This window comes from Eutrema salsugineum, unplaced genomic scaffold, assembly GCF_000478725.1.
Source record: "Eutrema salsugineum unplaced genomic scaffold, Eutsalg1_0 scaffold_6, whole genome shotgun sequence".
In the NCBI taxonomy this organism is placed as follows: Eukaryota; Viridiplantae; Streptophyta; class Magnoliopsida; order Brassicales; family Brassicaceae; genus Eutrema; species Eutrema salsugineum.
The window spans coordinates 4,876,949-4,904,147 of NW_006256547.1; the positions used below are offsets into that span (position 1 = coordinate 4,876,949).

General features: G+C 36.2%; 8 protein-coding genes and 1 non-coding gene across 11 annotated transcripts; 6 read left to right on the top strand and 3 right to left on the bottom strand.

Annotated features, from left to right (window-relative positions):
• The first annotated feature begins 1,166 nt into the window (after positions 1–1,166).
• Positions 1,167–5,262, top strand: LOC18013380 (probable LRR receptor-like serine/threonine-protein kinase At5g48740). Its single transcript, XM_006395077.2, has 16 exons — positions 1,167–1,233; positions 1,325–1,862; positions 1,947–2,398; positions 2,485–2,602; positions 2,669–2,737; positions 2,814–2,882; positions 2,972–3,040; positions 3,124–3,195; positions 3,289–3,357; positions 3,430–3,659; positions 3,739–3,944; positions 4,069–4,195; positions 4,281–4,349; positions 4,443–4,632; positions 4,718–4,850; positions 4,941–5,262. The coding sequence occupies exons 1-16, from the start codon at positions 1,167–1,169 to the stop codon at positions 5,157–5,159; spliced, it is 2,697 nt and encodes an 898-aa protein (XP_006395139.1). The 3' UTR covers positions 5,160–5,262.
• On the bottom strand, positions 5,234–7,186 carry LOC18013381 (pentatricopeptide repeat-containing protein At5g48730, chloroplastic). Its single transcript, XM_006395078.2, has 2 exons — positions 6,758–7,186; positions 5,234–6,475 (listed from the first exon to the last, which is right to left on the bottom strand). Exons 1-2 carry the CDS (start codon positions 7,175–7,177, stop codon positions 5,354–5,356), a joined length of 1,542 nt encoding a protein of 513 aa, XP_006395140.1. The 5' UTR covers positions 7,178–7,186; the 3' UTR covers positions 5,234–5,353.
• Positions 7,187–7,460: 274 nt separating this feature from the next.
• Positions 7,461–10,276, bottom strand: LOC18013364 (protein XRI1). 3 transcript variants are annotated; one of them, XM_006395081.2, is made up of 10 exons: positions 10,165–10,276; positions 10,000–10,049; positions 9,534–9,592; positions 9,334–9,456; positions 9,111–9,244; positions 8,582–8,645; positions 8,401–8,500; positions 8,274–8,311; positions 8,110–8,193; positions 7,461–7,997 (listed from the first exon to the last, which is right to left on the bottom strand). In XM_006395081.2, exons 1-10 carry the CDS (start codon positions 10,207–10,209, stop codon positions 7,726–7,728), a joined length of 969 nt encoding a protein of 322 aa, XP_006395143.2. In that variant the 5' UTR covers positions 10,210–10,276; the 3' UTR covers positions 7,461–7,725. The 3 variants fall into 3 exon arrangements, with proteins under 3 accessions (XP_006395143.2, XP_006395144.2, XP_024007209.1); XM_006395082.2 differs by having other exon boundaries at positions 8,401–8,503; XM_024151441.1 differs by having other exon boundaries at positions 7,726–7,997; positions 8,401–8,503; positions 9,534–9,589; positions 10,165–10,265.
• Positions 10,277–13,727: 3,451 nt separating this feature from the next.
• LOC18013365 (putative small ubiquitin-related modifier 6) lies at positions 13,728–14,952 on the top strand. Its single transcript, XM_006395083.2, has 4 exons — positions 13,728–13,786; positions 14,363–14,487; positions 14,576–14,731; positions 14,822–14,952. The coding sequence occupies exons 2-4, from the start codon at positions 14,398–14,400 to the stop codon at positions 14,882–14,884; spliced, it is 309 nt and encodes a 102-aa protein (XP_006395145.1). The 5' UTR covers positions 13,728–13,786; positions 14,363–14,397; the 3' UTR covers positions 14,885–14,952.
• A 184-nt stretch (positions 14,953–15,136) lies between these two features.
• Positions 15,137–17,136, top strand: LOC18012882 (UBX domain-containing protein 1). The gene is made up of 10 exons (XM_006395084.2): positions 15,137–15,241; positions 15,344–15,439; positions 15,526–15,602; positions 15,672–15,754; positions 15,840–15,900; positions 15,972–16,039; positions 16,114–16,195; positions 16,283–16,366; positions 16,449–16,535; positions 16,630–17,136. Exons 1-10 carry the CDS (start codon positions 15,226–15,228, stop codon positions 16,948–16,950), a joined length of 975 nt encoding a protein of 324 aa, XP_006395146.2. The 5' UTR covers positions 15,137–15,225; the 3' UTR covers positions 16,951–17,136.
• A 1,218-nt stretch (positions 17,137–18,354) lies between these two features.
• LOC18013503 (ankyrin repeat and SAM domain-containing protein 6) lies at positions 18,355–20,340 on the top strand. Its single transcript, XM_024151565.1, has 7 exons — positions 18,355–18,493; positions 18,621–18,740; positions 19,124–19,188; positions 19,301–19,560; positions 19,697–19,771; positions 19,846–19,908; positions 20,089–20,340. Exons 2-7 carry the CDS (start codon positions 18,628–18,630, stop codon positions 20,134–20,136), a joined length of 624 nt encoding a protein of 207 aa, XP_024007333.1. The 5' UTR covers positions 18,355–18,493; positions 18,621–18,627; the 3' UTR covers positions 20,137–20,340.
• A 168-nt stretch (positions 20,341–20,508) lies between these two features.
• TRNAK-UUU lies at positions 20,509–20,580 on the top strand. The gene has a single exon. It is a non-coding gene; the product is annotated as a tRNA-Lys (tRNA).
• A 126-nt stretch (positions 20,581–20,706) lies between these two features.
• Positions 20,707–22,711, bottom strand: LOC18013504 (B-cell receptor-associated protein 31). The gene is made up of 2 exons (XM_006395086.2): positions 22,083–22,711; positions 20,707–21,212 (listed from the first exon to the last, which is right to left on the bottom strand). Exons 1-2 carry the CDS (start codon positions 22,366–22,368, stop codon positions 20,839–20,841), a joined length of 660 nt encoding a protein of 219 aa, XP_006395148.1. The 5' UTR covers positions 22,369–22,711; the 3' UTR covers positions 20,707–20,838.
• A 754-nt stretch (positions 22,712–23,465) lies between these two features.
• LOC18013470 (RPM1-interacting protein 4) lies at positions 23,466–25,833 on the top strand. Its single transcript, XM_006395087.2, has 4 exons — positions 23,466–23,530; positions 24,054–24,509; positions 24,690–24,878; positions 25,643–25,833. The coding sequence occupies exons 1-4, from the start codon at positions 23,525–23,527 to the stop codon at positions 25,682–25,684; spliced, it is 693 nt and encodes a 230-aa protein (XP_006395149.1). The 5' UTR covers positions 23,466–23,524; the 3' UTR covers positions 25,685–25,833.
• Positions 25,834–27,199: the final 1,366 nt, after the last annotated feature.

The window sequence follows — 27,199 nt, forward strand, 5'->3', positions numbered from 1 at the left end:
CTGTCTTCAAGAACCGTATTTGCGGTTTTGTGTTTTCTGTTCCGGTGGGTCAAATATTCCATTCCTTGTGTTTCACTTGTAGATGATTTGGTTTTAAATAATAATTATTCTTTTGATATAAGAAGATTTACCGGAAGTGGAGTAGAAAATTCTTCGCTCAAAAGCTCTTAAGAGTGCTTAAAGGAAAGTATTCCATCAATCATTGGGTCACATTTATATATTTGGATTGTTTGCGATCGTGATGGAGATTCTGCAATTCAACAAGAGATGGGCTGGCTTGTCCTTCAAGAAATCTCAAGTCCTAGAAGCTGATCAAACTGCTCGTATTGATGTCTAGGTTTTTTTTTGGGTTTTCGTAGCTATTAAATAAGCATTCGTGTATCCTTTGTTTTCACATTGCTAAGACTAGTTTGCCATGTTTCACTTGTAGATGATTTGCCTTTGAATAAAATTTATTCTTTTGATATAAGAAGATTTATCAATTTCAATGGGCTTTTACATTGCTAAGACTAGTTTAAACATTCTTTGCGTTTATTTGCAGAAGAAAATTATTTATGAATTAAAGTTTAAACTAAGAAAATAAATGGAATTATTTCAAAAGAGGATTTGAACCTTAGTCGATAAAGCACAATAAAGATCAATTAATTAAAGATTAAGGAACTTTATGTTTCTAAGGCATTAATTAACAAAATAGATATACAAATTTTGAGAGACTTTACTTTAGTATGGAAATATTTTGTCCAAAAAGGTTTTTTCCCTTTATGAGAAAGCTTAAGGAGGATGCATTGAGGATTAGTGTTGAAGCCAAGCAAAACGTAATATCATTACATTTGAAAATTCTCCCTCAAGCATCATTCTCATAATCATTCTTAAGAATTGAGCAATAGAGAAACCAATCTTTTTTCTTTTGAATTTTCACTCAAAAATACATTGATAAGGAAGGCTGAATAAACATTCACTGTAGTTAAAGTGTTAATTTGATTAATTACTATTAAGTTGACAGAGACTGTTATATTGCATAGTGACCACTGAGTAAAGTACCTACGAATCATCATCATTGAGCCTTACACATTCATATATATGAACAATAATGGCTTCATACACAAACTAAGAAACAATACAAAATATAATATATGTTATTAATATTTCAATCAAGAAATTAGATGATGCTGTTTTTGGTAGATCTGGTTTTGTTCAGTGGCTTCTGGGTTTTTGGTTCCTCCAACCCAGATGGTATGCAGATCCTGCACTTTGTCTCACATCATTCCATTACTTTTTATTCTCTTGCCTTCAACTGTTTGATTGAATCTTTGTAATGGAACAGGTTTCTTGAGCTTGTCCTGTGGCGGCTCAAGTTACACCGCTGCTTATAACATCTCCTGGGTTTCAGATAACGATTATACCGAAACAGGTAACACTAGTACGGTTACTTACATCGAGGGAACTTCTACTTCTAGTGTCCCCATCAGATTCTTCCCGGATTCTCGAGGTCGCGTATGTTACAAGGTACCTGTGAGGAAAGACTTGACCTCGGTTCTGATTCGGGCCAAATTCGTTTATAAGAACTATGATAGCCAGAACCAGCCTCCAGCATTTCGTGTCTCTTTGGGAAGGAGAATCACAAGTACTGTTGACCTCAGAACCAAGGATCCTTGGATTGAAGAGTTGGTTTGGCCTGTCAACAATGATTCTCTAATGCTTTGTTTGCTTGCGGTTAAAGGAAGAGGCATTCCGGTTATCTCTTCTCTAGAAGTACGGCCACTTCCTTTAGGTGCTTACAGACGCAGCTTGGAGGGCTCACCGGATATAATCCTCAGGAGAAGTTACCGAATCAATAGCGGATACACAAATGGGACTATCCGGTATGAGTTCTATCACTGAATCTGATCTTTTCTTCTTTTGGTGTGTTTTCTTGAATAAACTTGGTGGACTCTGTTGAATGGCAGGTTCCCTTCAGATCCATTTGACAGAATATGGGATCCGGATCAAAGTTTTGCACCGTTTCACGCTTCTTTGAGCTTCAATAGACTCACAAGATTGTCTTCCTTGAACATTACTGAGAATCCACCAGCTTCTGTTCTTGAGACAGCAAGAGTTCTTGCTCGCAAAGACAGTCTCTCATATACTCTTTCTTTAGATACACTAGGGGACTACTACATTATCCTCTACTTTGCTGGGATACTCTCACTCTCTCCTTCTTTTAATGTGACGATCAATAACGAAGTCAACCAATCTGATTATACCGTGACCAGTTCAGAAGCCGGTACTTTGTACTTTACGCAAAGAAGTATCAGCAAGTTAAACATCACCTTTGAAAAAATCAAGTTCAATCCTCAGGTGAACGCTATTGAGGTGTATGAAATCCTCCAAATCCCTCCAGAAGCTTCTTCTACAACAGGTTATACTCTCTCTAGTTTGATTTTAGCTGGATAGAGCAAATTCCAACAGTCAAAAGTTCACCTTTATAAGTTATGATCTTTGCAGTTTCAGCACTTAAAGTCATTGAGCAATTTACCGGGAAAGACCTTGGATGGCAAGAAGATCCATGTACTCCGCTTCCTTGGAAACACATTGAATGTGAAGGAAGCCACGTTACATCATTGTAAGAAAATCCTTATTGATTTTCACATTTACTTGACTCATCTCACATTTCTTTGTCTCATCTCAGGTTTCTTTCACAAATAAACCTGAGGTCCATTAGTCCAACATTTGGAGACTTGCTTGATCTCAAGACACTGTAAGTCAGCAAATCTTCAACACTTCTAGCTTGTCTTGTATACATGTGCGTTATTATCTTGGGTGTTGCTCTGCAGGGACTTGCATAATACATCACTTACTGGAGCAATACAGAATGTAGGCAGCCTTCAACATCTCAAGCAACTGTAATACTCATTCCTAGAACACTGATAATATATGTTCTTTAAAAATTTCTTTTAGTATGAAAAAAAATGCTTTTTAACGGTTTCTTCAGGAATTTGAGTTTCAACCAATTAAAAGCTTTCGGCTCCGAACTGGAAGATCTGGTTAACCTTGAAGTTCTGTAAGTGTATCTCATACTGAGATTATCTGGATATGTGTTTGTTCTTTTCCGAAACTTGAAAAGCAAGTCTCCTCTCTTTGAAGGGACCTGCAAAACAACAGCTTACAAGGTTCAGTTCCTGAAACTTTAGGAAAGCTAAAGACACTTCGTCTCCTGTAAGTAAACATGTATAGAAAAGAAGTTAATTTCACAAACCATATTCACTCTCCACCTCACACAAAGGAGGATCTTTCTTTACTTCTGCTCAGGAATCTGGAAAACAATAACTTAGTAGGCCCATTGCCACAGTCTCTTAACAGAACAGGTCTAGAAGTCAGGTATTCGATATCTGTCTCGGCATTTACTACAATATTCTGATCATGTTCGGTTACTGAATTGCTGTCTATCAGAACAACGGGGAATCCATGCCTTTCTTTCTCTTCATTATCGTGTAACAACGTGTCTTCAACAATTGACACACCACAAGTCACTATCCCTCTCAATAAGAAACACAAAAAGCAGAACCGTATAGCAATCTTGCTTGGAGTTTCTGGTGGAGCCTTGTTTGCCACTATCATCATCTTTGTTTTCATGTCAATCTTAACGAGGAGACAGAGAAACAAAGAAAGAGATATAACCAGTATGAGAACAATGCTTTCCCTTTGCCCCCACAAAGTTGTGGTTTTATGATTCTTATGTTATATCAAAATCTGGATCAGGAGAAGAACTAAAGATGCAGAACTGGAATACTTCAAGAATCTTTTCTCACAAAGAGATCAAGTTAGCTACAAGGAATTTCAAGGAGGTGATTGGCCGTGGAAGCTTTGGATCTGTATACCGTGGAAAACTACCAGATGGAAAACAAGTTGCAGTCAAAGTGAGACTTGATAGAACTCAACTTGGAGCTGATTCTTTCATCAACGAGGTTAACTTCCCACATCATTCTCCAAAAATTATTGTTCATATTTAAATGTCATGCATTCAAAGGATGCATTCATCTTTAGTGATCCAAGTGCTGAGATCTCTAAGTCTACCTCTCTACACTCTAGGTGCACCTTTTGTCTCAAATCCGCCACCAAAATCTAGTCTCCTTTGAGGGTTTCTGCTATGAACCAAAACGGCAAATACTGGTTTATGAGTATCTGCCTGGTGGCTCATTAGCTGATCACCTTTACGGTATGCAAATTCCCAAGTTTCTAGCACTTTTTCAGAGTCATCTTCCTACATATCAATAGCATCTTGTGCTATCTTGCTTCTGCAGGTCCAAGTAGCAAAAAGCTTTCATTGAACTGGGTTTCAAGATTAAAAGTTGCAGTTGATGCTGCAAAAGGTACTTCTTCAACATCTGTCATTGGTGTTAGTATTAATATACTAAAACACATTTGATTCTAGCAGATAGTAACATTTTATCTTATCCATGAAGGATTGGACTACCTGCACAATGGAAGTGAGCCAAGAATTATACATCGGGATGTAAAGTGTAGTAACATACTTCTGGACAAGGATATGAACGCAAAAATTTCTGACTTTGGCCTGTCAAAACAGTTTACAAAAACAGATGCATCTCATGTTACTACTGTTGTTAAAGGCACTGCAGGCTACCTTGACCCAGAGTAAACTCTTTTGTAATTTCTACCAGCGTTCGTGATGGATTAAAAGCTTCATTAGCTAATCAATAATCACACTTTTTTATTCCAGATATTATTCCACCCTGCAGCTGACAGAGAAAAGTGATGTCTATAGCTTTGGTGTGGTTCTGTTGGAGCTCATATGTGGAAGAGAACCCTTAAGTCACTTAGGATCACCAGATTCTTTTAACTTGGTCTTATGGGTGAGAGAAACATGATTGTTGTCTTTGTTTTCTCATCTCCCAGTATCTGAGTTCATAATGTAATAAAGGTCCGAAATACTTTAAATGCAGGCTAGGCCAAACTTACAAGCAGGAGCATTTGAGATTGTGGATGATATCTTGAAGGATACGTTTGATCCAGAGAGCATGAGAAAAGCTGCTTCGGTTGCTATAAGATGTGTGGCCAGAGATGCATCTGGCAGACCGTCTATAGCAGAAGTTTTGACTCAGCTGAAAGAAGCGTACAGCCTTCAACTCTCATATCTAGCTGCTTCAGCACATACAGACTGATGACATATAACACAAATTCGAGTAAAGAACTAAACTTGTATCAATTTCTTGCTTTTTGTTTTTGTGTTACAAAGTTTTGTAAGCGAACTGAAAATGTAACTACCTTTTTCATTAAAACAATGAGATGGATACAAGATATATATATATATATATATATATGTACATACAACAGAAAATTGAGCTCTATTCCTCTGCTAAAAATCCGGCTTCTTCAATACAACTTGGGCTTCACCAACGGACTCGACCATACCATGAAGTTCCTTTACATGGCTAGTCATGCCACTAATTCTGTATGCTTTAACCATTGTCCTGTATGTAATCTTATCAGGTTTAAATCCCTTCTTCTCCATGATTTCGAGAACACCTTTCATCTCTGCAAATTTTTCCATCCTCCCGTAGGCATCTACCAGGCAGTTAAAGAACACAAGGTCTAGCCTTATGTCAGAGTTCTCAATGAAACGCAAGACTCCTCCAATTTTCTCCGCTTTTCCAGCTCTTCCATAGGCACGAACAAGAGAACACAGTGTGACACAGCTTGGTTTAATCCTCTCTGATTGCATTAGCCTAAATAAGTATTCCATTTGTTTCAAGTCTCCTGCCCTCCCGAACGCGTCAATGACCACATTGTAGGTGATTATGGTCCATGAATAGTGATACTTCTGCATGAATTCCATCACAGCACTCATCTTCTTGTAGTTTCCTGTTTTCCCATATGAATCAAGGAGGATATTGAATGTTCTGATGTTGGGTTCGATCCCAGAGCTCTGAAACTTGTCATAACAATTCTCCATCATTTCTATCTGTCCGGTTCCCCCAAAGGCTCTAAGGGTTGAGTTCATGGTCCAAGAATCAGGCTTGCAATCTTCCTCTCCAAGCATTTGGATAAGTGTTGATTCCATCTCCACAAACATTTTGGCTTTCCCATACGCATCGATGAGGGTATTATATGTGATTGTATTGGGCCTAATACCCTGTCTTCTCATATCAGAAAGCAGATCCTGAACCTTATCAAAGGCAAAAACCTGAAGAAACGACTTAATGAGGATGGAATACGTGTGCACATCCGGCTGACAGTTATGGCTACTTTTCATACGTTCCAAGAGTGTGAATGCATCATCGAATCGGCCACTCCTGCTATAAGCAGATACAAGTGCGGTGTACACTTCGTGATTCACCACACAGCCTTCACTGATCATCGCCTCAAAGAGTTCATGAGCCTTTTCCGGCTGTTTGCATTTCCCAAGCATGATAATGAGCTTTACATAGATGCCAACGTTTGGTTTGTACCATAGCTGTTCACGCAATAGTTCAAACACCTACACAGATATACACCAACACTAATCTTGTAATTACAGGGACAAGCACAACACTTTGCTCAAGACATATAAAACAGGAAACTTTCGCCATTACTCTTCACCCTAAACCATTAATTTTCCATCCTAAACAGCAATTTAAAGACAGAATCAGCTAAACAAAGATATACTAAGTTCAATTAAGAGATATAAAATCAAATTTCTTAACAACCACAGAAGCAAAGCCAAAATTAACAAAAAAAATAAAAAAAAATTAGAGATAGTTGCAGAGCAGACGAAATATACCTGAAGAGCAGATTCCCAACGGAGAGCTGTGATTCTTTCGTGAAGAGACTCAAGCACTGTCCTTGGAAGCAGCTTCTTCGAGTTGGTAGGTCCATTCTTCTTCTCGATAATCGCCTTTGTCGCTTCTCTTCGCAGTATTATCGATATAGCCTTTCTCGACGCGATCTTAGTATTCATATACTCCTTACTCTCCTTGGAATCTCTCTCCTTCACGTCCTCCGTAGTCATCAGCCATTTTCTCTGCCTCTCTCTAAGCTCCAAGGAGGAAGAGCTATTGCTCTTACCCGAAGGAATTATATGTTTGGGCTCGCGAGGGGGAATGGAGACACATCGCACCGTCACTGTTCTCTCCGCCGGCCGGCGGACATACGCCGACGGGAGTGGGTGCACGTGGCTCGTGGAGGTGGAGAGCGAAACCATCTCCGATAAAAAATCTCTAAATTTTAAGCATCAGACAAACTGAAATGGGAAAAAATTGAATCCTATCAAAAATGTTTGGGCCAGGCCCAAATAACCAAATTAATCATATTCGTTGAAACTCTCTTCTTGATTATAAAACGCAACGTTTCGCTTCAACTTCTGGTAACACTGAATTTAAAGGAAACGAATAGAAAAGAAACCAGAATTGCTTCTTCGTCTACTGTATATAGCAATCCAACCAAAGACTCAAGAGACATAACAGAGTTTTGGCTTTCAATGTTTCAGCTAACATTAAGAACCATGGACTTTATACAAACAAAAAATATCCTACCACATGGATACAGATCCTTAAGTTCTCTTACTACAGATAAGAAAACGAAACAAGAACATGATTCAAAATAAGATCTTGAAGAGTATATTAGCCGCTGTACTGATTTAAAGGCCCTTGACAGGAACTATATCCGGTAAAAAGATTTTAAGGGCCTATGAGCATAAGGCAAATGTTTGAAGTTTAAAAACTTAAATACTTCTACTTAATTTAACTAAGCTTATCCTTTCGTCCTCATTATCGTGATGCTTCCTTTTCCTCCTTCTGTGCGGATTTTAGTCTTTCCTACAACGGGTTTCCCAGAGAATGCTGAAGTTTGGATCACTGCAAGCTCTGCTTTGTCTTCCTTTGGTTTTGCTGGTGGAGTTCGGATTTTCTGGTTTATGTCCTTAAGAGTCACGTCGCCGTGAACCCCACATGGTTTGATGAACGCAAATGGATAGATGATAGAAGATGGTAGCTTTGGGACCGGCCTTGCAAAAGATTTCCTACCTGCTATTTCATCACTTAACATTATAATGATGTTTTGTTTGTATACTCATTTTTTGTCGCTACATCAGTGTGTGACTATGAGACTCATTTGTGACTCAACTGTTTATTTTACCTTTAAAGATAACATTTGGAGAAGATCGAGTGATAGGCCGCTTAACTTCCCTGGTTTCTGTTTCTGGTGGCACATTTAAATACTCTGCGCAAAGACAGCGAGTTTAGCAAGAAAAGTCAGAGCTAGAGCAAGGTAAGGAAGAGACCAAAACAAAGAAATCTGACCTGAAATATCTACTTGGACATCAGCGGAACCAAAGCTCCTGAGAGAAAACAACAATAGTAATCGGTTAATGAAGCAGAAAAGGATACTAAACCGAAAATCAGCAAATAAAGAAAGATCGAAACTTACAAGTCATCAGGTAAAGTTGGAGTCTCAGAATCATTTAAGCAATCAGCGTACCACTCTTCAGCATACAGATCAATGCCCTCGAAGCTCGAGGCAGAAGCATCTTCTGAAAAAGAGACAATGTTTGGTTTGAATTGAAAACGCATTGGCCAGATTGACTTGGAAGAATTTATAAGAGCTCAACCTGAAAACCCTTCTATAAGCTGAGATCCCTCAGGTAAAAGCTCATCAAATGCCTCCTCTCTAGCCTGAACATTCGTAGAAGAAATATCAATCAGGGCATCAAAGATAGTACTAGAACCTCATGCAATCTTCTAAGCTATCAGATGATGCTTTAGTAACATAATTAGCGATGACAAGTACCTAACATTTGAATGAGACAGTCAGATACCATTACCAAGTAGCTTGAATTTGTTATACGAGTAGAAGACAAAAACTCTATTAAACAAAACCGAATCCTGCTTTGCAAAAATTTGAAATGAACAAGCATTCACATCGCAGAGTCTATTTACGGTGGGATAATACGATGCACTCAATGATCTAGAAGTTTTAAGAGATCTCTGATATTGGTGACTGCTCAAAATCTATATATAGGTAAATACTTTTAAGTGATGCCAGCAACTAGGTCCGCATCCTAATAAGGGAGCAATGAGAAGGCGTCCGTGGAAATTAAGTGCATAGCTAAAGACTATTAATGGGTTTTGTGAACTCACGCTTGATTTTAATATTGAAGAGAAACTCTCACTGCTGAAAAGATCCATGGGCTGGTCTTCGAATTGTAACATCCGACGCCTCTTTACAGCAGAACGTGTCTCACTTTGAACTTCCAGTTTCTTGATCGTTTCATCTGAAGCCACACTCTTTAGATTAGAAACCATCATTAAGAAGACAACAGGAATCGAAATGATAACTTTAAAAAAACAAAAAAAGCACAACCTGTTGTGACATGATAACCCAAGTCAGTACACGCCTTCACTGGAGTGGATTCATCATCAAACATGTACGAGTGGTCTTCTTGGTTTAGTGCGACTTCAGTCATTGTGCACTCCGGCACATCCGCTAGAGTTAAGAGAAACAACTCAGTGATGCTTGTCACAGTGTTGTAAGAGTTGAAGATGATGCTAAAAAAAACTTACAGAAATTAGACTGTGGTTGGTGATCACAGTTCTCCACTTGCCAATTCCATGAATGGCTACTGCAAAATCCCAACATTATTCTTGAATCACATTTACAGAGAATCCGACATTTTTCTCCTCACATTAAACCCAGAAATCAATCAAACCCAAAACCAGCAATGAGCGAGAAATCAGCACCAAATCTAAGCGGAACACAACGATTTCAGTAAAACCCAGACAACGGAGCAGGCGAATCGGAACAGTGTGACTCTATTTTACACTAACAAAGATTAAAAAAAAAAACACAAAATCAAAGAATGCGAAACAATCTAAACAAATTAATCATCACAAAATGAACACACACAAAACCAAATCATAGACCCCTCTCGAAAAAAGAAAAAAAACCCAGGAATACAAGACAATCAAAAGCACCAAAATCGAGATGAATAAGCAGCAGCAAAAAAAAAAGAGGAAGAAGAAAATCTACCGATCGTCTCCGTAATCCATAGATCTTCTTCCACTTTCTACTCCGAAGAACTAGCCGTTGTCCAGAAAATGAAAAGTAAAAAAAAAATCAACACCACTGTTACATGCACGCCTGGAAATGGAAGACAAGGAGCTTATTTATATATAAGAGCAGTTTCTCACTGACCTTTGTGGCTCGAGATATGTGCTCAATGCTTACTGCTACCTTCATTAACAAAAAAAAAAAAATATAAGAAAAAAGGAGTAAAAGCGAGCGGCGAGTTTCTCTCTCCAGGACACTGGTCAATATTTATATAATCTCTGCATCTCTATTAATGGGGAAGAGACTGAGAGAGAGAGAAATGGGCTTTTTGTGTAAAAAAGAAAAGACCATTGCGAAGCACGCTTTCTAGTTTCTAGTGTCGTGCATCCTCTTTTCTCGCGATTTTCTCCTTAATTGTGCAATTATTATCTATTTACTAATAAGAGTAACATATTAACCCATTCTTTATTTTTGGATATTTCAATATTCGCTTTTTAGATTTATATCTCACTCCTACACTCCTACTTAACTCTGTCAACTGCATTGTTAATTCCTCTGTCCATCGTTATTGACTTAACTAATTTCTTAGATAATCAGTTTCTTAATTATGATGTCAATAAAGATAATTAAATTTTCGAAGTCAATAGTCAGTGACTCAGTAATGACTAATGATGATATCGACATATCGTTCAAAGCCTATAAATCTGCATTCGCTCTAATTGATTTTTCTCCAAGTCTATGATAATATTTAGTTGTGTACTTTAACATGTTACTTTTATCAAGACTTCTTTTGTTAAAACTCATGAAACTTATAGAAAAAAATCATACCAAGTTTATTCAAAATTTTCTAATTTCAGCTAAAAATTCCTCAAAAGTTTGTTATTTATTTCGTTTGAGTATATAATTCATATGTTAACAAAACATTAAAAGCGCAACTAAAATAAATTAGTTAAAAACAGTAAAAAATTATAATGTTTAAACGGAAGAAAACAAAAAAACGCCAAATTGTTTTTAGAAAAGTCAATGTACTCATTATCGATTTATAATCTCTTTTGGATATCTAAATAATTAAATATTAATATTTTATCATAGTATATTTATATAATTAAATTAATTCTTTTTAACATATATAATTAAATTAAATTTTAAAATTAAAAACAAACCAATAAAAAGTGACAAATGGCATGAGAGGTTTTAAACCTTACCCCAAAGTTTCTTAAACTATTAAACAAAAACTGTTTCTAACTTCTAAATTTAATATTTTTTATTATTTTATTGTTTAGATACCCTTTAAAAAATATTGGATGGAAACACTCTCATATTTTTAAACTAGAGTCTAATATGTTAGTAATATTCAATGTACTACAAACAGTCAGTAATCTTTTACTGTATATGTAATTCTAAAACCTTTTCTACGGAGAATATAAAAAAATAATTTACTATTCTCAAATCTTATTTTCTAAAGAAAATTTTCCTTTATATTATGTGGTCACCAATCGAATTCTATTTGTTAATTTTTCATTCTTTATTGTTATACTTCTTTTGTTTCCTGCACTTTTGTAAGATCTTTGGAGCACGAGAGTTCGACTTCATCTCACCGCAAGTGGTTGAGAAAATATTTAGTATATTGACTAGAAAAAGTCTTCTCTCTTTTTGTTTCTGAAATTTATTGTATAGTTGTTTTGTTAGGTTCAATAAATTTGGATTACATTTTGCATAATTCGAAATTATGTTGTTAGTGTACACATATCATATTGATATTCTTAATCTATTTGAAAAAAAAAATTCTTTTCATAAAATCAAATTTGTTCTCATAAAAGAAATGTTGTTAGTGTAGCTTAATCTCTTTGAAATTTTTCTTAATCTCTTTGATTTTCTCTTTATATTAATGGGCCTAAATTGACGTACAAATATCATGGGCCTAGATTTAAACTTTAAAACAAGGAGTATAGGTCTAAATCATATATGAAAAGGTCCATTGCATAAACTCATAAATCACATTCACAACATTAATATCACGTGGTGTTTTTTTAGTTAGCAGATAACTTCTTGCAAAAGTCAAGTAAAGTTTATGTTCAATTAGAGAGTTTCGACAAAATAAGCAAAAGGAACATACATGCCCGAGTTCTAATTTTCGGATTTCATAGTTGGATCTGATTAAATGTAATTTGTTTGATATAGAGGAAAAACAATGTTTGCCTTGCATTTGTGGATGTTTTTTTTTCTTTTTTTTTAATTGAACTTTTCATGCATTGCATTTATAGATGTTGGTTTGAGATTTGTAATCCATTAGAAACGAATTTTGGTTTAAAAGGGTTAGTCAAACCAGTTAGTTTAAAAGGAGAAGACGATGGGCTGCTTCTTGATTCAACACATTTTTGATACAAAATTTGTTGAAGCCCCGAAGGCCTCTGCGTCTCTGGCTTCACCTTTCACTTGAATATACTATATCTTTTCGTTTTACTAAGAATCAACATGATATCTTGCTTATTAAAGAACCCTAGATGTTATTTCTCCAATATGCGACGCCGTTTCGTGTCCAAACTACTTTTCGTGTTTCACTTCGTCATCTCTTTCCCTTGATCAAAGAACCCTACATGTTATTATTCGTTCGACGTGCCATGAGCGTAGCTCAGATTCAATTTTCACAGGCCGCCTATATTGCTCAGCGTTGCTGGTACTCTCTCTCTCTCTCTATCTCTCTCTCTTGCTGGTACTCTCTCTCTCTCTCTCTCTCTCTCTCTCTCTCTCTCTCTCTCTCTCTTGCTGGTACTCTCTCTCTCTCTCTCTCTTGCTGGTACTCTCTCTCTCTCTCTCTCTCTTGCTGGTACTCTCTCTCTCTCTCTCTCTCTCTCTCTCTCTCTCTCTCTCTCTCTCTCTCTTCCAACACTTAGTTGGATCAATGATTTCTTTGGAATATCTTATCCTCATTTCATGTTTTGTCAGATCACGTTTACTGGACAAGTTGGATTGGATCATTGGTCTAATTGTCTTCTACATCTCTCTCCATAATTGTATTAGTTGTAGGAATTGGTGCATCGTGGCAATTTTTTTCCACACAGAAGTAGAGTTAGGTTTGTACTTGGAAGAGTCACACATGATGTATCAACGAAGGATTTTCTACCCTGCAAGAATAGGATTAGTTGATGACTTGCGAGTTATATAATTAATCAACGGGCTATTAAAGTGTCGATTGGGTCTTCTTCTTAACAATTGGTACTCCCTCTGTTATTTTTTTTTTATTTTTTATTAGAAATAATTAATTGTTTCAAAAAATGGATGTTCTCAATTTTCTATGCATTGTTTTAATAAAATTCGTAATAAGCATTTATCGAATATAATTGATTCATTTAAATTACTATTGGTTTAGAGTCATAATAAATTGTTTAGTAGTTAAAGTCTATACATTTAAAGCACCTCCATCAAGAGTTGATGGAGGATTTTCGGTCCAGAAACCTTGGGAAAAAATATTAAAAAAAAATGAAAATGATCCAAATCTTATCAATTTGTATGTTATATTGCAATCTGTAAAACCCGTATGTTAATCGACGTGGACAATTTTGATTGGTTTGAGGAATTGTGTAATTTAATAAGAAAATGGAATTTTTGTTTCTCCATATTTTTTCCCCAACACTTTATCTACCCCGAAACTTTCTCTCCTCTTCCCCGATATTTGCTCTTCTTTCATCTCGACGATTCTCTTCGTCAGCGAACACATACTTACGACAGCCATCACTTACAGTCGACGATCACCTCATCTGCCCAGGTTAGAGTAATTCTTTAATTTTTGCTTTGGATTCATCGTTGTTTCAAGCTTAGTCAAAATTAGGGTTTTTAAAATTTGGGGAAAAAAATTAAAGTTTAGTCAAATCTATAGCTTAGTCGAACCCAGTTATAGGTTTTCTAATGGAAGAGGAAAAAAACAAGAGTATGTTAACTTTATTTTTACTGGAAACAATTAATAAAATAATCATTAGAATCTCAAATGGGAGAGGTTCACCAGAATATAATAATATTTTTTTTGATTTTAGTTTTTCATTTTTTTTAATTCGAAAATTATAATTTTCGATCAATCAGGATGTTCCATTTCGGGATGATATCGTCTCTTCAGGTTCGTCGGGATGATACTGTCTCTTCAGTATTAAATTCTTTTGTTTCAAAAACTGTGCCATAAATCCCTTCTTGATCCTTTGATGTACATGCGCTGACTAGTTAAACGATCATAAACTGATGGGTCCACTCTACAATTAAATGCATATTCTCCATCCATCTTTCATCTTCACTACGTTGCTTGTATAAAAATGAAGCACAAGGTTAATCTATCTAATATCTACATTATCAGTACATCATAACTCAAGGATCTGATCGATTGAGGTAATGTCGACAATGAGCAAAAGCAATGAGGTGGAGAAAAATGCTAAAGTTGGATCGGCGTCCACTCATGTTACTCTGAAAGTGAAGGGTCAGGTACGATTTAATTGGTAACTGAATATTTACATCATCAGCTACATTAATATGACTAAATAACATACATATTTTATATGTGGATATATAGGACGAGAAGGAACTTAGAGTCTTTAGGATGAGAAGGAACGCTGCGATGCGTAAAGTGATGAATTGTTACAGCGAAGTGAGAGGCGTGGAGTATAACACATATGTCTTCTTATTGGAGGATGGGTCAAGGATTCGTGAGGAAAGTACACCTGATGAGGTATGCATGCATTGAGATTCTTATCGTATATATATATATATACACATAACTAAGTCATTCATGAAATGATTGTTTTACTGTGTTTGGTAGCTGGAGATCAAGGATGGAGATCAAATCGATGCTATGTTGCATCAAGATGGCGGTTTTGGTTAATATTTATAACATATAAATTATTGAGTTTTTATGGCGAATGTATCATCAGTAATACTCAGATTTTTATTTCTATAAGAATAAATGTCTCATGTATCTCTGCATGCAAGAAAAGAACAATAAGATGTGTTTCTTCTATTACAAGATTTGAATAGAATCAAAAGTTGCAAACTTTAAGAAAACGGAAGTACCAAAGGAAGATGTTGTCTGTATTACAATATATCAGTTAAAGAATCTAGTCTATATGTTGAATAATCCTATACAAACACCATTATACCATTCTTGCATCTGTTTCTCTCACCAATACAGAGATCAGGAATTCTCTCAGATTTTCTTTCTTGAAGATGCTAGCAGAAACCGGTAAAAATAATATTTCTTCTCTGTTACAATATCAAACCATACCATAGGTCTGTTTTTTTGTGCATAAGTAAAGTAATTCTTGATGGGTTTCTTGGTGAAAAGCAAATGATGCAGTTGAGGTTAATCGTGGACTACTTAAGGAGCTTGAAGATATGGGATTCTCGATGGCCAAAGCAGCCTGGGCTTTACATCACTCTGGTATATATATATATGAACCACTTGAAACACAACCCCTGATTCATGTCATGGATCACTCATGTTTTGATCTCTCTTTTTATCTCCAGGTAACTCTAGCCTTGAAACAGCCGTGAATTGGATCATAGACCATGAGAACGACTCTCAGTTTGATAAAATGCCTTTGGTATGTATTTATCTCTATTTATTTTTCATAGATTCCATGGAAACATTGATCGAGGGTTGTCTTTCTTAGGTGGAATTTAACATTGAGATAGAGTCTCCAAAACCATCTGATGATACTGCAGAAACTGCTCAGGCAAGAGCAAAGGAACTAAAGTTCGTTGAGTCTCCCATTTTAACATATATGCATTCTTAAGCTTCATCCTCCACAAGGACACGTGACTTGTTTATGTATTCTCAGGGAACGAGCTCGTAAGTTAAGAGAAGAAGAAGAAACTAAACGCGAAAGAGAAAAAGAAAAGGTAAAAAAAGGAATTAAATAAAGTAGACAGTGTGAACAACAAGAATACTAACAGCTCTATCTCTCTTGCAGGAAAGGATACGAGCAGGTAAAGAGATGATGGAGACAAAGCGAATTGCAGAAGAAAACGAAAGAAAACGGTATGAGAGATAGAGTTGGTTTCTCACATTCTCCATTTGAATTCAACTAAACAATGTTGTATACTGTTAAACAGGAACCTATCTTTGAGGAAAGCTGAGAAAGATGAGGAGAAGAAAGCAAGTGAGAGAATTATGCAGAAAGTAAATGCAGACAAGGTGATGAATCTTGATATTTTTGTACACTCTTTAATTGAAAATTGATGATCTCTATTAATAATTTTTGGATTAAATGTATGTATATAGCTGGAGAGAAAGCAGAGGCTCGGATTGCCAACGGAAACTGAATCTACTTCGACATCAACTCAAGTTGCTCCACTTGACACTAAGGTAGTCAATTTCTTCCTCCATCGTTTGTTACCATTATAAAACTATGAAGAATGTGATAATATCAAAAAAAAAAAAATTACAGAGGATATTAATGTCGTCGCCAAACCCACCAGCCTCGAAAGCAGAGGAGATGAGAGAATGCTTAAGATCATTAAGACGTAACCACAACGTAAGAAAACGTTTTCATTTAACAGAGAGGATAAATATAGAAACAAGAAACAAGAGAGAAAATGGAATCTTGTTTTTTTTTTTTTTGTTTATAGGAAGAAGATCCAAGAATGACGAAGAGGGCATTTGAAACGCTTCTGATGATTGTGAGGAACGCAGCGAAGTATCCAGGTGAAGAAAAATACAGGAGAATCCGTCTCACGAACCGCTTGTTTCAGGAGAGAGTTGGGAGATTCAAAGAAGGTATCGAGTTCATGGAGCTTTGTGGATTCAAGGGAGAGCAAGGATCAGAGTTTTTGTCTCTGTCGAACCACGACGCAGATATCTTGCGGCTTCGAAACGCTGCGTTTCAGTTGCAATCTGCGATTACCAATCCTTTCTTTGGTCTCCTCTCCAAGGAAGCTGAAAACTTGTGAACAATGAACTTTGTCTTCCTGAAATGTTGTCTACACATTAACACATAAATTACTCATCTTTTATCTCCTAAAATGTTTTCTTAACACAAATTAGTTTGATCTTTCGCTACTAGGCAACACATAAAATGTCTTCTTTGGTCTCCTCTCCAACGTTGTATGGCAAAAGTGGTGCTTTCAACGAAAGAAACGTAGACTTTTCTGTTCATGGCAAAAATGATAAAATTGTATATACATAAACAATTAACAACAAAATCTTTAATAAATAAAAATAATAATAACTACAGTAATTGTTTCCATTTCATTACATACAAAAATTGATGGTAATGACTAATGATTCTAATGAACACTGATACCGTAATAAGAGTGTTTAGAGTAATGTTTAAAAATAATGGCTCCATGATTCTTTTTTTTTTTTTGCCGTCCATTCATTAGCCCATAAGAGCAGAAAAGGGGTACATTTTAGTTCAACTAGGCCCATACAACATTAATAAACACGTCAGAACTAAACGTGTTAATTAAAGAGAAAGACTTTATCCACGTGTCAAGCCTAAGGTTTCATGCAAGCAGACTCATCTTTATCTTCGTGATATCCAACGCCGAAAATTCTCCGTCACCGGAAACCACCGTGGAACCACCTTATGAAGAACTAGGCTTGCCAAGAGTAGCGTACCTCCATTAAACTTGCTCGAAGTTACTCCTCCGACTAAATCCTGTGCGTATTTCTGGTCGGAAATTTTCACTTCTTCGTAAATCATCACCACCGATCATCACTAATTCAAGACACGTCACCTTTCGCCTTAAACAAGGCTTTTGAAATAGGGGACTTGAGGAGATCAAAAGATCTCAGCCAAGAGAGTATGATACCAGAATTGAAGAAGATGAATCTCCACACTTACCACCGGATTTTAAAACCGCCGCCTTCTATAAGGAACCCATCTGCGGAGGAGAAAGGGCATGACACCATCTGAAACAAACCGAAAATCATTTGCTTTACCATAAAGACCCATGATTCCTCTACCATAATGAGATCCTTTAATTCACTAAAGATTAGTGAAGGATTTTACTCACAAAAGTAGAAAAATCAATTAACAAAGATAGCAAAAGAACTTCGATAGACGGATGAAAAGAGATCCGATCGAGTCGGAATTTATTATCCGGTAAAACGGAAGAAAGATCCGATCAAGTCGGAATATATACAACAAAAACCGGATTAATCCGGTGAAGTTTCCGATTTCAGAAGGAAATCGGAAATCGCCTCTCTCTCTCTGAAAAATAGGAGTGAGAGAAGAGAGAGAGAGTTTGCTTTCTATGGCTCCATGATTCAAATGTACGTAAGTCTATGTATTGAATTTTCCAATAAAATATTATTATATCATTTAACTATCCGACCCGATTCTCAACCCGGTTGTGTTTGGATATTATAATCGTGAATCTGCCTGTCGACGAGTCGAAATCGGAACTTGAGGGATCGTTTTCGTTGGAGATCTCACCTCTACAGCTCTGCGATTTCCGGCTAGAGAGATTAGGGTTTCCAGTATCCTCGGTATGTAACTTGGAGGCTGCTTATGGAGCTGGATAGTTCTATTTCTTATTCTCCCTTTTATCTATTCACTGTGAATTTCTGGGGTTTAAGCTTCAATTGTTGTTGTTTTTTGTTTCCATCGGATTAGGAATCAGATGTATTCTGATCGAATGGAGGCTGAGGCTGAAAGCAGGAAGACGGTAAAGAACCGACTCAACGGCGGTTCTGTGGACATCTCTTCTCGCGGGAGACAGGTCACGAGGAAGAGGTTCTATTTTCTCTTACTCTTCCCCATTGATGTTGCTGCTTTTTAGGTTCTTACTTCATTGGCCATAACGCAGCTATATGAATTCTTGTTTTTGAATCTCCCCTGTGGTTTCTTGTATTAGGACTAATCGATTCGCTGATTTGCTCATTTACTCATTTGCTTTTGCTAATTTTAACTATTTCAAACAGGATAGTTAAGTAAGGAGATTTTGTGATGTTTAAGAAGTTCACTTGATTTGAGATGGTGTGATATACTATTGATTTACATCTTTCTCTCTCTGTAGTCTAAATTGAAAGTTACACTTCCCCTCCATTGTGTTTTTACCTTCTTCTAGCATAAGGTTGGAAACCAAATCTGATGAACGTACTACCTAATGCTTTCAGGGAAAGACAGGATGACGATAAGTGGCAGCATGATCTTTTCGATGATGACATGCCTCGAATATCAAGTATGTTTTAGCTCCGACTTTTCCTTGCTTGATTAAATTTACTTTTACAGTCATTCAATGCTGCAAAAGTATCTCTGTTTGTTTGTTGACTCTGTGGTTATTGACTACCAAGATCGCAGAGTTGACCCGAAAGATCTCCGCTTGAAGCTCCAAAAGAAACATCATGGCTTGCAAAGTCGACTTGGAGCTAAGTTGAGCGTGCCGGATCTACGGGATAAGCTATCTGGGACGATGAATTCACAACCAAGGATCAGTAACCCACCAAAATCTAGAACGGAGGCTGCTAGACCAGGCATAAAGAAGGTTTCAGGTGAAACCAAATCTGAGACCAGGACAGCTTCGAACAAAGCTACCAAGAAGAAATCACAGCAGGCAATTATATATAATTCATTTTCTCCAACTATATAGTTCTCCATCAGTATTTTGTGCCTTGTAGCTTTTCAATACCTCTTCGACTGAATGGCTGTTTTAGCAGCACTAGTTCTCAGTTTGTTATTTATTGGTTCAGGCTGATACGTCTGTTGATAGCTTCCTGGAATCATTGGGTCTCGAGAAATATTCCACCGCATTTCAAGTGGAAGAAGTATGTAAAATCAGCATATTTACTGTTAAAGATTAACTCATGCGTTCTCTTCTCATTTGTTTCCATCTTTTCAGGTTGATATGGATGCTCTAATGCATATGACAGATGATGACCTCAAAGCTCTTCTCATACCAATGGTAAAATATCCATGATAAGCTGCCACAAAATTAGTTTTTCCCCCGTGCTTAATTTCAGCTTACCTTACGAATAGTCATTGCCTTTGTTTTGCTCCATTCATATTCATTAGATAATGCCGTCATAGTTGTCTGTTTGACATCCATTTTCTGTGTTCTTTACAAGGTGTGTTCTTTTTTCAGGGCCCTAGGAAGAAGATACTCCTGTCTTTGGGATCTAAACGTGGGTAGATTTGCTAGTTGCTTCAAGCTTAGGTGAATGATTGTCAGAAAGATCCTGCATCTGACTTTGCATTGTCTCTTTTCTTTTTCATCTGTATCTCAAAAGACAAAAGTAGGTATAGAGTTTTGAGATTAAGCACTTGTAACCTTTTTAGCACAGAGAATTGAAAGACTGAAAAGCAATGTTGGAATGAGAAAAAAAGAAAGAGTTTTGAGCTTCTCTTAATGAACCTGGTAGAAGCAAAGGGTTAACAATAAGGTGAGAAACAAACTCTGTTTCTCTTTGGTAAATCATCTTTGAGAAGTGATTGAAGGTGGACACAGAGATAATGGCTCAAGAGTTAGAATAGATACAATAACAGAATCCCATAATCAACACAAGCCGTCTTAGCTCAGTGGTAGAGCGCGTGACTTTTAATCCCGTGGCCGTGGGTTCGATCCCCACAGACGGCGTTCGATTTCAGTATTTTTAATCTCCATGAACATGATATTTTTGATCTTTGCAGCTTTCGTTCTTTGTCATACTAAATATGGATTTTGATATAACTGTCAACAAACACATTCCTAAGAGTCGATAGATAACAAGAACCAAGTTTCAGAGAAGACATTCAACATCCATCCATATACTAAAAACAAGAATCCCACAAAATTTGTTAACAACACTCCCAAAAAAAAAAACCTTGTTAAATGACAAACCCAACAATTCTTACACTATCTCTTTGTTTTCCCCAAAATTTGAGTTTGGAGATTTTGGTTGTCTTCAAGCAATCTATCATACTCCAGAAGCAGCTCTGCAGACTGTTTTTGGAGAGCCGTGACATGGGTTTCAGCGGTTTCGAGCTTCTTCTCTTTCTCTTTCGACTCATTCTCTGCTTTCTTAAGTCTCTCTGAAATAGATGATAGTTTTTCTTGCAGCTGCTTGATTTCCTTGGACGCTTTCTCCTCTTTCTCCTTCAGTTCCGTTCTCTCTTTCTGAAGCTGTTCAAGTTCTTCTTTCGATGACCCGACGTTGCTTCTTAAATTGATTAGCTTTCTCAGGTAATGATGCATCCTGTCAATTATGAAGCCGAGGAAAAGTACGACTCCTGCAAGATCATTAAGGAGTTTTGATCTTCAAACTTTATTTCATTATCGACATTTTTGCAAAGCTATACAATGTTCAGAACCCAAATAGAAGATTTCAAACAGCCAAAAATAAGTTTTGATAAGAAAGTGCATCACCCCAATCACCACATGAGCAAACCACGTCAAATAAACATCACACAAATAAAGAGCTAGTTTTGGGCATTGAGTAAATTGTGGGAAGTTTCTTGCTTTGGAAGAGTTGGGAGATATTTCAACAAACTTCCTGGATACTTTTGGTTCTTTGATAAGGTTCGTTCATGTGTTCTTGGTTGTAATTTACAATTCAAGATCAATAAACAAAACAGGTTCCCAACTTATAAACTACAAAGGCAGCTTCTCAAATCTGGTGAATACCAGCAGAACAGAGCCTCAAATACAACTATAGAGATATTCAAACCCAGTCGCAGTGCTTCTATACTACCATCCACTCATTTGAGAAACAAACTCTCAATCATCATTTTAACATCTCTGAGAAATGTCACAGGCAGCAAAAATAAAATAAAAAACCTTTATTTCCACACTCACTCAATCTAAGCTTGCTAAGTTTACATTACACAGACCATCACTCTACAACAAAGCCTAGATGAATTTAGTAATAGCTAAATTAGCCTTGAAACCCATGGACCAAGGAAACACAACTAGATTATCAGCACAAAATCCAGCCAAGATTTCAAATTTTGTTCAGAGACCATAGCAAACAACTAATCTTGAGGCCAACAGCTAAATTTTCTACAGGTGACCGACCAATTAAAGCAACAATCAACTGAAATATACACAAACAAAGGCATATGGTTCTACCTAGAAGCAAAAAGAAGAAGAAAGACACTGACCCATTAGAGAAGCTTCAAGCAAGTGAGTTCTCCAAAGGACCTGATCCATGGGAGACATTGTGCCGAGCTTTGCACCTTTGTTCTGGATCTTGACGATGCTCATGAAGTTGGAGAAGAGTATAACAGACATGGTTCCAGCGATGGTTTTCACAGTGGCAGGACCTTTCCCCATCTTCAGCTGGTCAAGGCTTTTAATCACAAGCTCCCTCAAAGGACCAATCTTAATCAGCAATAAGAATGCAATAGCACCCTCTACAAATAGCACCATAAACAGTAGCTGAATCATCTCCGATTTCCCCAACACCCCAAAAAGTTTCTTCCTTTACCACAATTCACGAAGGAGGTAAACTCTAAACACTAATTCCAAACTCTCGTCTTCTGTTTTCTACTTGGGTATGAACTTAAAAAACCAAAACCCAGATCCGAGGACGAAGAGGAGAAAACAGCGAATTATCTAAATCCCATTTGCTTTTTCAATGATAGGTGGGCTAAGACAGATCACTCATTCCTGATACCACCAGGAAATCATAAAAATGGGGAGGACCAAGAAGAAATGAAGTCAAGAAATCAAAGAAGGCTTATCGGTGTTTCAGTAGGAGAGATGAAACACTGAAGAGTGAAGAAAGATCTGAGAGGAGTTCAGTACAAAAGCATAAAGGTCGTCGAAATGTTGTTTACTAATCTAGAGAGAGAGAGAGAGAGAGAGAGCAAGATCAATGGCTGTGATTAATTGTGTAATAATGTAAAATCTCAAGTTTAAGAGTGAACTCTACTCTAAAAGTATACTACTCATGCCTTTTGCACTTGCTTTTGCCAGACGTAAAATTTTTCTTTTTTGCTTTACTTTAGAGAGAGATGACGAATTAGTCTCTAACTAAAGTTGCATCCAACTTTTGTTTTGTCAGGGAAAATTGAATATAGGAGTTAGTCTCTAGTAAAGTTGCATCCAAGTTGCGTTTTAGGAACAATTTCAGAAAAATTGTAAGGCAAACTGATATTTTTTTCGAAATAAACCAAACTAGATGATGTTATGGGTATGCCGTTAAATATTATCAAATTTTCTCAAGTATCAAATAAATTAAGAATAATGTCATTATGTGGTCAAAGATTGGTGATTTAATCCAAACTTTTTTGTTCAGTTGGTTAATACATAATTGCAGAAATTGACGTCAGTTTTTTATATCTAAACACGCATGAAGGGCGTCGTATGTTGGACATATTCTTCATTAATCATTAAAATGCAACGAAGAGATAAGTCAGCGTAGAAGGAGTCGTCAGTTTATCCAACCACAAGAAAGACGAGTCAACGTTGATGAATTGTCAACGCTTTCGTGTATACACGTCTCTTTATATCTCTTCCTCTCTCTCTCTCCAAATAATCTCTTTCTGATTCAGAGCCATTAGAGCATTTCTTCTTTTCTGGCTGCTGGAAATTCAGAAGCATGGCAGTAAGTCCGTTTTTATGTTAATGGCCTGCAGTATTTTTCTTTTATGGAGTACTTTTTTTTTAAAATTTTGTTTCCACCATCTCTCTCTGTGTTTTACTTTAATTTGTTGAATGGATAGTATATTATCATATTTGTTGGTAGAGTTTTTTAGTATCTTTACATGTTTACGATGTGAAGGTTTTAGAACCTGCATGATCACGAGATTTTCCTGTTTGACTCCGTTGACATTTTTTCTTTTTGGTGTGTATGAACATCACATCCAAATTCGTTCTTATAGTAATACTAATATAGTATCAATCATAATGATTAGCATCCATAGAGTTTCTATGTTTCTCTTGTGCCTTCAATCTCAGCTCTAAAATTTACCAGAAAGAAAGTTTTATATACAATAAGAACCCTCAGTGATATACAATATTATGTTCATTCATATGAGAATATTCATAATTTTCTAAAAAAAAAAAAGTAATTTCTCTGGCTTACAATTCAAATGCAAGTCTCTAAAACCTTTCTTTTTGTCTTGTAGTTACCGAACCGTCAAAACGTGCCAAAATTCGGAAACTGGACTGAAGATACTCCATTCACGCACGTGTTCGAGAAAGCGAGCAGGAGCAAGAAAGATACAACAAACATGTCTAACCCCAGAGAGTATCCAGAAATGAACCCAAACCATTCACAAAATCGAAACCATAATGGACACGTCCAGCCACCAAACCACAATGTAAAACCAAGACATGAAAGATTCAGTAGCAGAGACGAAACAGAACTCAGACCTTTCGAGCCATCTCCTGCACACAGTGAAAGAAACAACAGAGTCAGAGCTCCTCCAACACCTGAAACGTACAACCATCATCAATCATATGGTGGTGGATGTAAATTCGGAAATCCATCGCAAACAAATAGACGGCAACCATATGATCCTCCTCCTCCACCGGTGCAACCTAGGCCAATTCGCAATCTTAGAGGTCGAAGCAGTGAAAGGGTATTGACTTTTTTTACGCTCTTCTTTTATTAAACAAGCATTCATGAATCGATCAAGAATGTTTTCTATATCGTGTTTCATTATACTCTCATAGATTCATTCGATGTCATATTTACCAAGACATGTGTCACGATTCATAAATATAAAATAAATGTATATCTTTCTTTTTTTTTCAACAAGGTCGCAACTATTCCACCGTTTCCTGGATCGGGTTCGGATCAGAATCAGAGTTACACACTCATCTTTGACAAAGTGAAGGAAGACAAGAAACAAAGTGGGGCTTTGAGGTCTTACAATGGAACCGCTCATAGCACCCCGACTCGACCCATTTACGACCAACATCATCAACCGCTGCCTTCTAGTCCCAAGGTTTGTATTCGTTTGGATTGTATGCGAAACTTTAATAAGATTGAACCAATGCAACCAAATCTCTATATCAATTATCACAAGAATGGATTTTTATCGTTTAATTTACATATCAACCAACCAAATTTTCTTGCACATTCTTATCTTGCAAGTTAATCTAAATTACACATCAAAGGTAGTCTCCATCTTGAAAAAATGTGGTCACCATATATTCATATATTCTTGTGATAATTGATATGTAGATTTTGTTGCATTGGTTCAAAATCTCATTAAAGTTTCGCATACAATCTTATTAAAAAATTGGCCTTGATCAAATTCATTGCCAAGAGCGAAGCTAATATCCTTTATATTCGTTCTATAACAAATAGCGTAGGACAAGACTAATTAAACCGTGTAGAATTGTACATTATTATATATTTATAGTGTTATTTTCATATGTTTTTTTTTTTTATAATAACTGTTTTACATATTTTTTCTTATGTATTAGGGATTTTATCACTTACAAATTAGTATGCCAGATATACACAAGAAAACTAAAAACGAACGAAACTCAATGTTAGGAAAATAACTAAATTAACCTGGTCTGATTTTGACACGAAAATGTTATGGACCAAAGATCCAATGATGATTAATGGAATCTTTGCAAAATCAGGGTGATTTTAACTCTTTTATTATACGAAAATATCACCTGCCCTATATCAAACATCATACAAGTTTGGTTATCTGTCTTATTGAGCTTAACGTTCGTTGTAAACCGTGATGTGCAGGGTTGCTGCTTTCCTTCATGGAGCCGAAAGGGAAGACAATGAAGATGATGACCCTTTCCTTCTGTTTCATAATTCCCTCGTTTGTTATTTGCTTCTGCTTGATTTTTTTCTATATTTCTTATATATTGAGACGTAACCAGTGGTTTTCGCTGTAAATGCTTCAACTTTTTGCAACTCTTTTGTGTTTTCTTTTACCCCCTTGAATTCGAGTGTGAGATCTTTAACAATACAAAAATGACATAAGTGTATGATAGCATATAAATTACGTCTCTTCTTGTTGAAAAAATAAATTATGTCTTTTATATAAAAAAATGATGATGATTGTATGAACTAAATCTTTTTTATGAGTTGCATGATTGCGAGGTTTTTACTTTTTACTAGGTGGGGATCCGCGATGCGCGGGTTAGTGAGGTCCATAAAGTTGAGTACTTAATTTTTTTTTATAATATTAAAACGCTAATGTATTATAAAAACTTTTAATTTTGGAAGAGCATTCATAGTCATCAGATTGATTAGTTGGATAATTATATATTTTTTTAAAATTCATTAATTCTGCAAACACCATTATTATCTTGTATTCTATTTGTTTTATGTTTGATTCTCGACAATGAGGACAATCATTAAAGAAAAGGATACGTAAACTAAAATATCATTTAATAAATAATTAAATAAACCATTAAAATAGTAAAACTCTAAACCTTAAAAAAAAAACTATTGTTTCCTTACATTCTGAAAGACGGCTTTGTATACAACGTTCAAAAGTCTTGGTTTGTGGCTGATCCATTGTATTCGTTATCAGATTAATCTTCAAACCAGCTTTTGAAGTAACACGTGATATAGCTACATAAAGTTGTCCATGGAAAAATATTGGTTTTGGTAAATATAGGCCAACCTTTTGCAAAGTCTGTCTTTGACTTTTATTGATAGTCATTGCATAGGCGATAGCTACCGGAAATTATCTACGCCTCATTCTAAAAGGAAATATTGTCTCTGTGGGGGAAACAAACATTTGTGGGATCAAGACCTTTTGACCAATATATTCTCCAGTTATGTGGCTAGCTTGAATAACATGTTTGGCCAATTGTATTACCAAGAGTCTTGTTCCATTGCATAAATCACCTCTAGGGTCAATATTCTGAAGCAACATAATAGGTGTCCTTATTTTCAATTTCAATTCATGGTTTGGCAATCCTGAAATCTTAATACTATTAAGATATTTATGTGTGTAAACTTTCTCGTCAATCTTGCCCTTATCAGAAGTATCGATGCTGTCCGAGCTTAAATATGTATGTTCCTCAGCTAAAAAAAATGTTTTACGAAGTTCACTTGATCGCATTATGAAGTTAATGTGTAAGATCGTATGTATAAAGCGTTAAATATGTTTACCTTTTATTTCTGACAACATGTATTCGTTTATTAATCCCACGTCTGCATTTCTCGGGCTAAGAATTGCTCTGTCTTAAAAAAATTTTGGATCTCTTTCCGATCTGTATGAATCACCATACACTTCTCTTACTATCTCTTTAACAGGATCAGCACATTCTTTTATCAGTAAAT